The 15,151-nt window shown below is 46.6% G+C and overlaps 2 protein-coding genes across 2 annotated transcripts; both read left to right on the top strand.

The window, feature by feature from the left end:
- Positions 1 to 10,009: 10,009 nt before the first annotated feature.
- Positions 10,010 to 12,468, top strand: LOC125769491 (uncharacterized protein K02A2.6-like). Its single transcript, XM_049438225.1, has one exon. It carries the CDS (start codon positions 10,010 to 10,012, stop codon positions 12,365 to 12,367), a length of 2,358 nt encoding a protein of 785 aa, XP_049294182.1. The 3' UTR covers positions 12,368 to 12,468.
- A 931-nt stretch (positions 12,469 to 13,399) lies between these two features.
- On the top strand, positions 13,400 to 14,538 carry LOC125769490 (uncharacterized protein K02A2.6-like). Its single transcript, XM_049438224.1, has 2 exons — positions 13,400 to 13,527; positions 13,623 to 14,538. Exons 1-2 carry the CDS (start codon positions 13,400 to 13,402, stop codon positions 14,536 to 14,538), a joined length of 1,044 nt encoding a protein of 347 aa, XP_049294181.1.
- Positions 14,539 to 15,151: the final 613 nt, after the last annotated feature.

Genomic DNA, 15,151 nt, shown 5'->3' with positions numbered 1-15,151 from the left:
AAGATTTGTGTGATGTTTTCCGAGGAAGTGTCCGATATTTGGTGTGTGATAATTTTTTACGTCGTACAATTTAGCACAGCACCGGCCTTCAAATTTTGTTTTGTTGTGGATCGGACCAGATATATTTTCATTTGAGACCATTAAAAGTATAAAAATGGCTTTCAATTCGAACGATCATCAATTTTCTGAGCGACATGATCAGCTTGAAAGAGAATTATACCAAATTATCGAAGTGGAGTGGAGAATTTTGGGGCCTACTTTGTATGAGGACGGTGGTGCTGAAAGTTTTCCTTAGTCACTTAGACACTTCGGTAAGTACAGAAGACTAAAGTTTATGTTTGTTACTTTCATTCGTTTAATATATAATGCTTTCTATTTTTAAATACTCTCTCTTCTCTTCTTGGGTTTAACGACCTTACAGGTCACGCCGACCATTTCTGGCTTACTATACTTATTTTACCACGTAGCCGGATAGTCAGTCCTTGCTACGGGGGACGGTCCGAATGGGATTTGAACCCGGTCCGGCCGTGTGGACTGGCGCCGTTTATCACATGCACCATCGGGCCGCCCCTTTTTAATTTTAATTTTTAAATACTACTGCCTCTAATAAAACTAACGTTGGTTGCGGAAATATAGATAAGAAATATAGAACAGTTTGGTACATTGTGATGGTCGTGGTCATGTAAGTAGAGTAACATCCAATAATAATAGCATAGTTAGTGGAAATATAGAAAAAAACAGCAGTATCAGTGTAGAGTAAGTGGAGTTTGGAGTGTATAATTGTTATGAATATGTAACTTAAGTATAAATAAAACATTAAAAAAAAATATTTCGTATCATTTATATAAATTGAGAAATTCCACTGTGGAATGCCTCAAATATGCTCACACACACACGCATTACGCGCGTATCACACTAACAAATGCACACAACGGATGGTTGCATTGAGATTGTACAGCAGCACTGTGCAACCTCTGTACAACCATGGTAAACGAAACTTTTGCCCGTCGGGAATGTCTGTTTGTGTTCTAATGTCGCAAAAAAGTGCGTTATCTCATTATGATATGGAAACAACGGGACCTAAGAGTAAGCCTAAAATGATCGACGACTACAACAAATTGAAAGGTGTCGACAATAATGACATGTACCTGTCAGAATATACTACAAAAAGAAAAACAAATAGCTGGCCACTGGCTTTTTTACAATATTTTAGATGTAGCAGCCACTGCTGCATTCATATTATACAAAGAAAATAATCCCCAGTATGATACTTCAACAAACAAGTGACGTATGTTCCTTCAACAACTGTGTTAATAAATTGGCAATGCTAGAATTTGAACTTAGATAAGATAATATACAAATTATGCGTCACTTCAGGCCACGTAGTGGTATAGAGGCTATGAAAGGAGGTCCTATAAAACCGCCGGTTATTTATTTTATTTATTTATAATTAATTATTACGGCTTCGGCCGTATTGTCAGCCTCTGAAGCTGAAGAAGTACATTTTTCACAAGGCATTTCCTCCTTGTATTTTATCTTATCCCGGGCATACTCGGTTGTGATAGTTCGTTGTGATAGTTTTGTGGTTTTTATGCTCGGTTAGAACGGCCTGGCCGTATCAAGACTTATTTTACCACGTAGCAGGATAGTCAGTCCATGCTACGGGGAGACGGTCCGGATGGGATTTGAACCCGGTCCCTGCCGTGTGGACGGGCGCCGTTTTTCACATGCACCACCGGGCCGCCCCATGTGGTTATTGCTATTGTTGATATTATTATTGTTGTGAGTTGATTTGTTCGAAGTCCTATTGCTTTTTGTGCGTATTGTTGTTGAATCCATGTGGGTAATTGTCCATACTGGTTCTATTGTTTGATGGTGGTGCTGGTGAAAATGGTGAAAAACCGCCGGTTGTTAACGAAATAATTACTCCTAATAAACGGGACGCTAGTGGCATGGTAAAGTACACCGGAACATGTTTCCTTTGTCGTAAAAAACGACCTATTAGAATAGTTTGCGATGAATGTGCGAAATCAGTTTGTGCACTGCACTCGAAAGTTGTAACAAAGTGTGGTCATTGTAGAGACTGAAATAAAATCATGAATTAATACCTTAGTCATTTTTTTTTCTTATGTTGAATGTAATATAAATAAATAATGAAAATGATGGACTTTTGGACGGAATGCTAGGACGCAACACTTTACTTGTTCTTCGTTCGCTGGCTTTATTGGCAATACTAAGGCTGGTGAATCATCAGGTGTATTCTTGACCTCCATCACCGTGCTGATCGCCGCCTTTACCGACCGGACCATATGCTCCCACCCACCGCCCATGTGTGTAGCACCTGGCCAAGGTCCAACGAGTATTCGCGTTGGTGAAAGTCGCCGCCAGAACTTCGTTGCGCTTCTCGATCTCCTTCTGCAGCTGCCGACTAGCCCCCACGAAGTTCGTTCCATTATCGCTAAACATCTCTACCGGAGCTCCCCGTCTAGCCACGAATCGCCTAACCGCCATAACACACGACTCGGTCGACAAATTGTGGACCACCTCCAGATGAATGGCACGTATCGTCAAACATCTAAATAGCGCCACCCATCGTTTGTCATTCACCCTTCCTCGCTTCACCATCACGGGTCCGAAATAGTCCAGACCGATGTAGCTAAACAGTCTGATGTATGGGGTTAGCTTCTCCCTTGGTAATGGCGTCATTGGTGGAACCTGTGGTAATGAGTGCCGTACCTTACAATACACACAGTTTCTCGTTATTTTGTTTATCAAAGTCCTCAACTTCGGTATCTACTAGTGTTGCCGCACTTCATTCACTACCGTTTCCTTGTTCGCATGACGAAAAACTCGGTGGTACCGTTCCACTATCAGCTCGGCAAGGTTAGAAGTTCCGGGAAGTATTACAGGATACTTGGCAGAATAGGGTGCGCCCGTCGGTGCCCCTTGCTACCTCTCATCCGTAATATTCCTTCTTCATCCATAAATGCCGATAGTTTATATATATATGTCTCTGCTTAGCCACCGTGAGTCTTCCAGACGTTTCGTTGCCATCGACGCTTCTTAGTGCATGTACCTCGTCCGCATAACAATTTAGTTGGGTTTGCCATCACAAAATGTTATCCGCCTTAACTAGTTCCTCCTGCCTGAGAACTCCACTTAGTTCTGATTCGCCATGCACCCCCCGCCGTAAGTTGTCCACATACCATACAATCCATCCAACAGTCCTCTGCAATCTTTCCAGTCTACTGAATCGTTCCATTTAAACAAGTAGGCTCTCCGCGTTTGAGACCTCCACATGAAGATTCACTCTCCGTAATTCTTCTTCCGTAGTTTCGTTGTTGGTGCTGCATCGTTAAGTTGCCTACTGCCACTCGGGATGAAGTAAGAAAGTGTGTCCCTGGAACCAAATACTGTCCCAGTCGCAATTCATCCTTCCTTTCTACTTCGTAGCTTCATCTGCCGGATTGTGATCGGTTGGTACCCATCGCCACTCCTTCGTCGAAGTACTTTCCAAAATTTCAGCTGCTCGGTGGGCTACGAACGGTTTATAATTTCTCGGACTCGCCCTTATCCACGCTAACGCAACAGTACTGTCCGTCAGGGGCACACACAAGCTTGCAGTTCCAGTTTAGGCATGGATAGTAGCTTTAACGGTGCGACCTTAGCCTTCCCACTAACAAGCGTACATTGCGCTTCACGTGTAGCATCGATTATCCGTAGGTACAAGGCACACGCATAAGCCTACTGACTGGCATCAACGAATACGTGCCATTCGCCGCTTTCGTACATCGTTTCCGTAAAATACGCATCCGTAAAATACGCGCGAGGAATCCGAAATTGCCCAATCGCAGGAAACAACGCAATCCACTTGCGCCAGTCTCGTAATTGGGTGTCATTCACATCCTCATCCCACTGCGTTCCCGATCGCCACAGTTCCTGGATTAATATTTTCCCATGAACCACAAACATCGCTAGCAAACCAAGGGGATCGTATAACGACATCACACACCACAACACGTCCCTCTTCGTTGATATTCTCTCCGCTCTTAACAGATCGGATGCCGCTGTGCACGCCCGTGTGCAGAATCCAAGTTCATCTGAGGCTGAACTCCAACGCATCCCTAGTACGCGTTCTGCCTCACCATCTGATGATAAGGCTTTGAAGTCGTTAGTGTTCGCTTCCCCAAGATGCTTCAACACCTTCAGGCTATTAGAGTGCCAATTCCTAGCTCGAAAACCCCGTTCCGGAATATCTCATTTACCTTCATTGACACCTGACACGCTTCCTCTACCGACTCGAAGCTGTCAATGAAGTCGTCTACGTACGTGCTCTGCATAATTGCGCTCTTGGGAATTGCGCCGAATGATCCCTGGCATTGCTGTTTTTTACGTATTGGGTCGTCGCGGCTGAACATGCTGTCCCAAACGTTACAACATCTACAATATACGTATCCAACTCGTCCGCTGGTTCAAACCGCCATAAGAATCTATGGTAATGCCGATCTTCCTTATCTGTAGCGTATTCTTATCTGTAAAAACATTACTTTAACGCCCGCCTAAGTAGCCACTTCGTACAGACTAAAGCGAAAGAGCACACTCGGTAAAGGCGACAAATCATCCGGTCCCTTCAACAGATGATCGTTAAGCGATCTCTCATGCGCCTTCGCCGCCGCGTCCCAAATTAATCGCACCTTACTGAGTTTATTTGGGTTGGTAACTACCCCTATTGGTAGATACCATACGCGGTTCTCGTTACACTCAGCAAGCTCCTGTGTTGTGCTCTTGTGATGCTTGTACGGAATTGGAAGGTTTGCCAAGGAAGATTCAGATTAGATATTGTCCGTACCGAGTTAAGTACAAACTGCCTTGAAGACCCCGTGGGTCCCACCTTGAGGCTTACACGTCTGAACCCCTTCTCAATCCGCGTCGTGCCACCTATCCATCGCATGCAAAGAGGTTCCACCACGCCCTCAACACCCAACTGCACCGCCACATCCTGGTCCACCAGCGTCACAAACGACTCTTTGTCCAAGAAAGCGAATGTAGATACATTAGCCGCTGGGCCATACAACATTACCGGAACAATGCGAAACAGTGAAGACGAGGATGATGTCACGTACTGATGGTGGTTGCTCTCAACAACAACTCCTCCTTCTGGCCTCCCTTCACCAGTGGCGCTGCATGACTTCGCCTTGTCGCGCAGCAACGCATGGTGTCGGTAAGTACATCCACCGATCCCGCAAACCGTTCCGTTTCAACACATCCGCTAATTGTGTTTCCCCAGACATCCAAAGCACAACGCTAGTGACCTCGCCTTCTGCCAACGATCCTTAACCGCCATCGCGCCGAAAGTGTAACACTTGCTTACAGCATGCCCTCTTTTGTTGCACATTAAACAACTTTGTTCGTCCTGACTGAGGTCGATTCTAACCGCTTGTAATCTGGCCACCTACATGTGTATGAACATGTCCCTTCGACACGACCCTTTTCTTTTCAGCCACTCTCGATGATGCGCCAATGGTAGTAACCCTTGCGGCATCACGTTACAGTTCACCCATGAACTGGAAAATATTGTAAGGACCGGTTCCTCTATGTCGCCTGCGTAACGCACCCACGAGTACTGCTCATCAATCGGTTGTTTTGTTACCATTTCCTCGAGAAGTAACGGATTTGTTAAATGTGCCTGTTGACCCGTCACTTTCATGTGATCTACCATCCTTTTACAGCCTCGCAAAACGTGACGACTGTATCAGGTTTTTCCTTACATGAAGCTGGCAATCGATGCATCTTCTCTATCGGCGATTTCATCGGCAGCACTGGTCGGCCATACCGTGATCACAATGTCGCTATCACTTCTGGAACCACCTCCGGTAACAACAGACAACTGCACACTAGTGACGGGTTCTCGGAATCGCACCCACGACTCCGAACCGCTTCCGAGCATAGCAACTCCGGCTCCGATTCCGACTAGGTTGCCGATTCCGCCTGGAGCCGTTTGGAGCCGCCTGGAGCCGTCCGGAGCCGTCCTGAGCCGTCCGGAGCCGTCGGAGCCGTCTAGCCAACTAGCGGCTCTGGACGGCTCCGGACGGTTCCGAATTCAGAGTATTGCACCTACCTTCCAGAGCTGCTGCCATAATTTATGGGGTCATTCGGAAGCGATTCCGTTTTTTTGTCGAATTTACCCATCACTACTGCACACTGCCTCCAGTGCTGAACCCTTCAGAGCCTTCTGAAGCCGAATCATATTCTCCCAATTGGAAAAGCCGCATCTCTTGTTTGTGTGCTCGTAATGCGCGTTAAACACGGGCCATTCCGCCGGATCACCCGAAAAACCTAGAAGCTCATTTGTAGCAGTATTACGCACTTATATTGCTGTCTGTCGTTGGCACAACCTAAACGATGTTCAGATTTTTTAACTGCACCGACACTGTCTCCAACCACACCGCCAACCTCTGCTGAAGTGAGGTTTGGTTTACTCACGCCGCCAACCTCTGCCGAAGTGAAGTTAGGTTTACTCACGCCGTTTCTCATCTCTCCGTCTTGCTTTCTATCCGTCTTGCTCATCTCTCATCGAGCCGACTCATTAGCCCTCCTTCCGCTTTACCCAACACACGTTTAATAAGGACCGGTCCATTTCTCGACCGAATCTATTCTACGAATTCATGAAATATTTCAACACTCATTAAACGATAGACCTCCTCAAGCTTCCGTTGAGCTCCCCGAAAGTGTAAACCGTTGTCCGTATAAACATATACGGGATACCCGCGACGCGAGATACACTTATTTCCAGCTACGTTCGAATATCGTGCCATCTGTCTTGAACCGCATGCCGTCTGCTTCGAATCGCGTGCCATCACCTTCGAAAGCATGCCACTAAGGTTGAATAGAAATGGCCGGATTCTTCTTAGCTTCGTCCTTTTCGGCAACTCTCTCCCATCAGTCAACTCTTGCACCGCTACTGGAAATTCAACGCGCTGTAATTTGGCCGAAAAAGCTTCAAATTGCTTCACTAAACTTCTTATAAGAAGTTGGCCCTGTTTAAGTAGTCTCTTTTCGTCATCGTCGTATGAAACGAATACAATATGCTGTCACTCGGCCACATTTCCAATAGGAAAAATATTTTTCCAGTATGGGGTGTTTTGCAACCTCAACCGTCGTTACCACAACTTGTCGTTTTAGTTCTAATTGTGTCTCCTCTGCACTAGACGCATTTTCTGGAAAAGATCACGTGGATCTCTCATTCGAAAGCCAATTCGGGCCGCTAGACCATTCTAACTGCCCAAGCCTACTTCTGACGCATCTGCAAAACAATATAATTGAGTAGATGTTTTCTCGAGACACAATACATACCGCGGCACTCTTATGTGCCGAATGTAACACAGCTGTTTCTGTAACAGGCTCCATTGATCTGCCAATTCTTGAGGTATGGGAACATCCCATTCTTTCGTAACAATCCACGATCGCTGCAACATGATTTTGGCCCATACAATAATTGGAGCTATTATGCCTAGAGGATCAAAAATAGTTCTTGTGGGATGATCAATTGACGATTATTCATCCAGCTGTATCGCAATTCCCAACTCATCAGCTTCCGGATCCCAGCATACGCCTAGCGTTTTTACTTCATCCGCAAGCCCAATGTTCAACAGATTGGAATTGTCCTTATCAATTGGGTCTACGTTTCGCATGGTTAAAGGTACGTTGGAGTTCCATTTTCTTAAATTGAATCTTCCCTTTTTTAGTAATTCAACTAACTCGTTCACCACTTGTACAGCTTCGTACTCGTTGTTTGCTCCACCGATATAATCATCCACGTAGAAACATTGTTGAAGAGCTCTTTGTCCCAGCGTAAAAGGTCCGCCTTCATCAGCTGCCAGTTGAAAGAGAACTCTCGTCGCTAGGAATGATCTCATTCGCTAGGGTGTCAAGCTGTTCGCAGCGGCACGAAGAGGGGTAATTTTTCGGAACTTGTGAATACTTTAGAGTTAGAAAACGGGCGATACTTTTTTGAGCGGTGGTAAAAACCGTACCGTTTCGTGCTTCTTTTACCTTAGTATTAACCGCACGCAACGAATACGATCTTTTTATTCTCTCATTACTCTCTCTCTCATTGCGTAAAGTGCGTAAGATTTAATTCCCGGAACGCGTATTTGACGTATTGTCGGACATGTCAACAATAGCGTCGTAATTGTTGACACAAGCCAAACGTGACCCTCTGTAATTCATAGTGCTTGATCTTATTGTGCTCAGAAAATCGCCAAACTATACGCTGCAAATGTGTGTGCTCACGATGAACCCTCACCTGTAGATACGTCTTTTCAATATCTAAGCGCTACTGTATGCATCCAGAATCTAAGCACCAAGTTGAACAGAGTGTCTTGTAAAACACGTTCATTTAGTAAACACTGGTTTAGCGCAAAACCAGATGACGTCTTCGCAGATGCATCAAATACCGCACGCACTTTCGTACTGGTGCTCGCCTGCTTGACCACCGGATGATGGGGTAGATAATACGCCTTCAAACTGGAATTGCACTGCTCTTCTCTGGAGTTGGGGAATACCTCCTTGAGGTATCCGAGATCCAAATACTGCTTCATGGACGCGCAGTATTCTCCAAGCAACAACCTATCCTTCGACAAACGCTTCTCCAATTGCAGAAACCGGCGCTCTGTCATCGATTGGGATTCGCCTAGCATCTCAATACTCCTGTGTCAATCTCATTCCCTCACTTAGTTCCTCTATCGACCAAAACCTTTCTATTTATTCAACCAGACTCAAATGGTCTGCTCATCCAAACACGGTATTTACGAAATAAGGATGCTCGTCACGTACTTTATGAATCCGGCCGCCACCCAACACTAAAAACTCAAAAAAGTATTGTGATCCTAAAAGTATGTCTATTTCACCACCTTTGCTCTATCCAGAATCAGCTATCTGTACATTCTCGGGCACACATGACTCAGGCAGCTTCACCTAACTAACAGCAGCTTCACCGCTGACCTCGCAATGCCCTATGCCGATCAGTTTCACTTCACTACTGTGACGAATTAAATTAAGTTTCTTGCATAGCTTTTCCGTCAGGATGTCCACTTGGGAACCATTGTGCAATAAGACTCTTCAGAGTGCATTTTCCACTTCAGTCAGAGCTGCATTTTCCACATAAGTACCTTAAACTTCGTTTTCAAATGGTCCTCTATTCACCTCAGTTGTTTGCACAGCCCTGTTTGGAACATTGTCTTTCTTGGGTAGCCACATGTGTATAAGAGAATGATGCGTTCCCTTGCAAGCTCGACAGCGCACGATAGACGAACACTGACTTCTGTAATGCACCTTGCTCAAACAGTTAAGACACAATTAATTATTTTCACCCAAAGCTTCCAAAATTCTAACTTGCCCGCGCAGAAATTTTATTAAATCAGTATAGATTGCCTCATTTTCGCTTTCCACGGAACGCTTCATCTAGCTTCGATGTTAGAAGCTGCGTTAAAATGACGCCCCACATTGATGGAGTTTCTCCGAGTTGCTGAAGTAGTATTGTATGCCTTTCAAAGCCATCGATGAGCGTTTTTTTATGCTTACTGCGTTAAGCTTCTGCATGCGTGGTCAGTTCAGAAGTTCGTTTGTGTTGTGTGCGGGTGTATTAACCGTGGGCGCTAAGCGTAACGCCGTTCCTCGGTCCTGTCACTGCGTGACAGGACACGATGTATTGCTTCGGCAGTTATCGGCTTGCGCACCATCGTTTAGCTCTCTTCATCGCCGGCCGCCAAAGCGACAAGTCGTGGTTGTCCTGTAGTATAGTTTTACGTTTTAATAAATGTGTTGAGATAATATTCTAATTTGTGACGTCAGTTTGTTTTTTTTTTAAATAATTTTGACGAGAACACAAAAGTGGCGACGAGAAAAAAAAAAACAGTAACTAAGAACGCGTAGTGCAAACAAAAAAAAAGAGAAAATTCCGTTCCCACGTAAACGCCGTCGTAAGGACACGAGCCTGGGGGACTCCGAAATGGAGGAAGAACAGCGTCGTTTCTCGCAACAGTTCGAGGTTGCGGGTACCGCGTTTCCACCGTCAGGGCATGGTCAGCCCATCCTGCCGAACGCAGCGCCGTTGGATCACCATCTAGGAGCAGCGCCAATCCAGCATCCGCCATCGCTCTCAATGCCGTCTACAAGCCAGTATCCGCCGCCGCAGTGGAACGCGCCTTATAACGGTGAGCCCTCTATGTTACAATTAATCCAGCTTATGCAGCAGTTTATGGCCAAGTTGGAGCAGCAGCAGCCGGTATCACAACCGCAGATTGCATCTCAGCATCATCCGGTATCAGAACCACAGATGGCATCAGAGCCACAGCAGCAGCAACAAGGGGCCCCATCCAATCCGGAACAAATCCTTGACTCGTTGGCGAGAAACATCACCGAATTCCACTTCGAAGCCGACGTCGGTATAACGTTCGAGAAGTGGCACTCGCGCTACGAAGATTTGTTCAGCAGGGACGCTGCAAGGATTGACGATGCAGCGAAGGTGAGATTGCTCTTGCGGAAGCTGGGCCCATTGGAGCACGAAAGGTATGTGAATTATATCCTACCCCGTAATCCGCGTGATTTTACACTCGAGGCAACTGTAGAGCGGCTGAAATCTTTATTCGGGAAGTCGGAATCGCTTTTAAGTAAGCGCCACAAATGTATGCAGCTTGTGAAGACCAAAGCAGAAGATTTCCTCGAATACGCATGTCGCGTGAATCGGGCGTGCGAGGATTTTAAACTAGCCCGCTTGACCGAGGAGCAATTTAAGTGCTTAATTTTTGTATGCGGTTTGAAAGAGGAATGCGATAAAGACTTTCGAGTCAAAATACTAGCTCGAATTGAACGGCGGGCTGACATAACATTAGAGCAGATATCCGAAGAGTGTAACCGCATTTCTAATTTAAAGAAGGAAAATGCGATGATCGGTGGGGGGACGGAAGAGCGTGTGCTGGTAGTAAAAAATGGAGAGCGCAGCCATGACAGTTTGAACGGAAAAGGATCGCGCTCGCGTCGCGTGTATCGCGATGACCGGTCAAGGAGCGACAAGCCAAGTAACGCTTGTTGGCTATGCGGTGGCATGCATTGGGTGAAGGATTGTCCGAAATCTAGTCAGAAATGTCGTAAATGCGGCGAAGCTGGTCATGGAGATGATCGCTGCCGCAAGCAAAAGCCTCGTGCGGGTCGAAGAAGATACCAACCATCGCGTTTTACCAGAACCGTGCGAGTGTGCAGTGTACGAGCCAGTCGTAAATTTGTACAAATCTCCATCAATGGAGTGAGCATCCGATTGCAGTTAGACACTGGCTCAGATATTTCCATCATAGGGCAGACTGCATGGGAAAAATTAGGGAAGCCATTATTGGTGAAGCCAACTGTGAGTGCAAAAACCGCTTCTAACGAGAGGCTGAAGCTGCTGGGCGAGTTCGAAGCAGATATCACAATATGCGATACTACCAAACCGGCGATCATCCGCGTGGCCCAGGTGGACTTGCTTTTACTGGGAGCAGACTTGGTAGATCGTTTTGCTCTTGGTTCCGTTCCCATGGACAAATTTTGCGCCAAAATTTCGACCAATACGAATATTCCGAAAGCGTTGCAAGATAGTTTTCCGGAAGTGTTTAGTGGAACAGGCCTTTGTAAGAAAGCGCGGATCAAGCTGCAGCTTAAGGAAAATTGCAGCCCAGTTTTCCGTCCAAGGCGACCGGTCTCTTACGCAATGCAGCCTATAGTCGAGCAAGAACTGGACCGGTTGGTAAAGATGAATGTCATAACGCCTGTCGACTATTCAGATTGGGCGGCTCCGATTGTAGTTGTACGCAAAAGTAGTGGCAAAATTCGAATATGTGGAGACTATTCGACCGGGTTAAACGATGCGTTGCAACCCCATGAATACCCGCTGCCACTGCCAGATGATATTTTTACGAAGCTAGCACATTGCGTAGTGTTTAGTAAGATTGATTTATCGGATGCATTCTTGCAGGTCGAAATTGAGGAGCGTTACAGACCCTTTTTGACGATAAACACGCATCGAGGTCTTTACTTGTACAATCGTTTACCTCCCGGAATAAAAATAGCACCAGCCGCATTTCAGCAAATCATGGATGCGATGCTTGCCGGGTTGCGCGACACGTCTGGTTATATGGACGACGTTGTCATCGGAGGCAAGACTGAAAAAGATCACGATGATAACCTACGCAAGGTGCTTCAGCGTATTAAAGAATTTGGATTTACCATCAAGGCCGAAAATGTGCATTCAAGATGCATCAAATCGAGTACCTCGGACACATCATTGACCGTGCAGGTCTCCGGCCAAATCCAAAGAAGATCGAAGCCATTGTAAAGCTGCCTGCGCCGACTAATGTGAATGAAGTTCGCTCATTTTTAGGCGCTATCAACTACTACGGCAAATTTGTTCCTAGGATGCGGGATTTGAGGTACCCCCTGGACAGATTATTAGTAAACAAAGGTCAATTTGTTTGGACAGAGCAGTGCGAAAAATCTTTTAACAAATTCAAAGACATACTAAAATCGAACCTTCTGCTAACGCACTATGACCCTAGAGCCGAAATTGTAGTAGCAGCGGACGCCTCCTCCGTGGGACTTGGAGCCACCATTAGCCATAAATTCGCGGATGGATCGATAAAGGTGGTGCAGCACGCGTCCCGCGCCCTAACAAAAGCAGAAGAATCTTACAGTCAAATAGACCGCGAGGGACTGGCAATCATATTTGCGGTAACACGTTTCCACAAAATGCTGTTCGGCAGGCATTTCCGCCTGCAAACCGACCATAGGCCATTGCTGCAGATCTTTGGATCAAAAAAGGGCATTCCCGTATATACCGCTAATCGATTGCAACGGTTCGCGTTAACACTCCAGTTGTACGATTTCGAGATCGAGTACATACCAACGGACAAATTCGGGAATGCAGATCTATTATCGCGTCTCATCAGCAAGCACGCAAAGCCGGATCCGGAGTACATGATCGCGAGTATCCAGCTCGAAGAGGTTGTAAGTTCCGTAGCCATACAGTCGCTAAAACAATTCCCTATCCGTTTTAGAGAAGTTGCAGCTGCTACGGACAACGATGCTTTACTGCGTGAAGTACGTCGGTACGTCCTGACGGGTTGGCCTCGAAACACTACCTATGGTGCGGAATTGGCCCGCTTTTACAGCCGGAAGGAAGCACTTACGACCGTCGGTGGGTGCATTCTTTTCGGAGAGAGGGTAGTGGTTCCTGCTGTTTTGCAGAAAAGATGCTTGACCCAGCTGCATCAAGGACATCCGGGCATCCAGCGGATGAAAGGTATCGCGCGCAGTTTCGTCTACTGGCCATCATTGGACAACGATATCGCCGATTGCGTCGCAACCTGTGATGCGTGCCAAGCTGCAGCCAAATCCCCTCGATCGGAAGCACCATCATAGTGGCCAAAACCATCTGGTCCTTGGCACCGGGTCCATATCGACTACGCTGGCCCCGTGGATGGTGACTACTTCCTGGTTGTAATAGATGCCTTCTCTAAGTGGCCCGAAATAGTAAAAACGGCAAGTATTACCTCATCGTCTACGATTTCAATCTTGCGAGGAATATTTGCTAGGTTTGGACCGCCGGTCACTTTAATCAGCGACAATGGAACCCAGTTCACCAGTGAAGTTTTCAAGGAGTTCTGCGAACGTAACGGTATCGAGCACATCCGGACCCCGCCGTTTCATCCTCAATCGAACGGCCAGGCTGAGCGTTTCGTGGACATCTTTAAGCGAGCGTTGCGAAAAATACGAGTGGGAACTGCAACGCTTCAAGAGTCTTTGGATCTGTTTCTGCAAACATACCGATCCACGCCAAATCCTGTGTTAGATCAACGCACCCCCGCTGAGATTATGTTGGGAAGAAGAAGCAGAACGATTCATCATCTATTGCGGCCTCCAGCAGCATCGGAGGCTACGACGTCGAACAACTTTCGTACATGGCAGCCGGGTGACCTCATTTATGCGAAGATGTTCCGGATGAACTCTTGGAGCTGGGCTCCTGGGAGAATCGTTCGCAGAGTAGGCCGTGTAATCTACGAGATAGTTACGTCGGACCAGCGAAGACATCGACGGCACGTAAATCAGCTCCGCCGTCGTATTGCTGACCCATCGGATCAGGCCGAGCCGGATCAACAGCAGCTGCCTCTTCATGTCCTGTTGGATGAATGGGACTTGCCGCATCATTCGTCCCGTGAGTCATCGTGCTCTTCGCCGCCAACCACAACGCAGCCAGCGGCGCCAGCATCATCGCCAGCAGCACCGGCACGGACAGAGACGCAACAAACGCCAGCATCATCGCTAGCAGCACCGGCACGAATAGAGGAGAATACAACGAGAGCATCATCGCTAACAGCGCCAGCAGAGCAACAGGCGCCGCAAGCACTCGCGACCATCGACAGCAACATCCATCAGCAGGCACGGCTACCACGACGTTCTTCTAGGCCTAGAAGAATGCCTCGTAGGTTCGACACGTACCAGCTGACTTAAAAGGGGGAGGTGTTGTGTGCGGGTGTATTAACCGTGGGCGCTAAGCGTAACGCCGTTACTCGGTCCTGTCACTGCGTGACAGGACACGATGTATCGCTTCGGCAGTTATCGGCTTGCGCACCATCGTTTAGCTCTCTTCATCGCCGGCCGCCAAAGCGACAAGTCGTGGTTGTCCTGTCGTATAGTTTTACGTTTTAATAAATGTGTTGAGATAATATTCTAATTTGTGACGTCAGTTTGTTTTTTTAAAATACTTTTGACGAGAACACAAAAGTTTGCATGCCTTTTTTTTGCAAATATGGATTTGCGAAACGCTTCACTATAGCATCAAAAGCGCCGTCGTAGCTTACTGCGCATATAGGAAAACTCTTTAACTCTTTCAAAGCATCGCTTTTCAAAGAAAACTTCAGTTAATAAAACTTTTCAACCTTTGACTAGCGTTTTAGGACGCAACACTAGCGCTTTCTTGTTTTGGGCATCACTGCATACTTTTCAGTTTCCCGGTCAACACCATCACACGTTCGTCGAAATCGTTAAGTTTCTCATTGTTTAAGCGCTTATTCTTCATGTCATCCAAACTGTTGACACGACATCAACATGTCAAAGATGACAG

Source organism: Anopheles funestus, chromosome 3RL (genome assembly GCF_943734845.2).
Source record: "Anopheles funestus chromosome 3RL, idAnoFuneDA-416_04, whole genome shotgun sequence".
In the NCBI taxonomy this organism is placed as follows: domain Eukaryota; kingdom Metazoa; phylum Arthropoda; class Insecta; order Diptera; family Culicidae; genus Anopheles; species Anopheles funestus.
The sequence above is the reverse complement of the archived record's forward strand: the minus strand, read 5'-3'. Positions and strand labels throughout refer to the sequence as shown.

Bases quoted from the DNA above. Each gene is read 5' to 3' on its own strand.
- LOC125769491 (XM_049438225.1), top strand. From the start codon at position 10,010: ATGGAGGAAGAACAGCGTCGTTTCTCGCAACAGTTCGAGGTTGCGGGT.
- LOC125769490 (XM_049438224.1), top strand. From the start codon at position 13,400: ATGCGTGCCAAGCTGCAGCCAAATCCCCTCGATCGGAAGCACCATCAT. The intron at 13,528-13,622 runs GTAATAGATGCC...AATATTTGCTAG, and splicing joins ATGGTGACTACTTCCTGGTT to GTTTGGACCGCCGGTCACTT.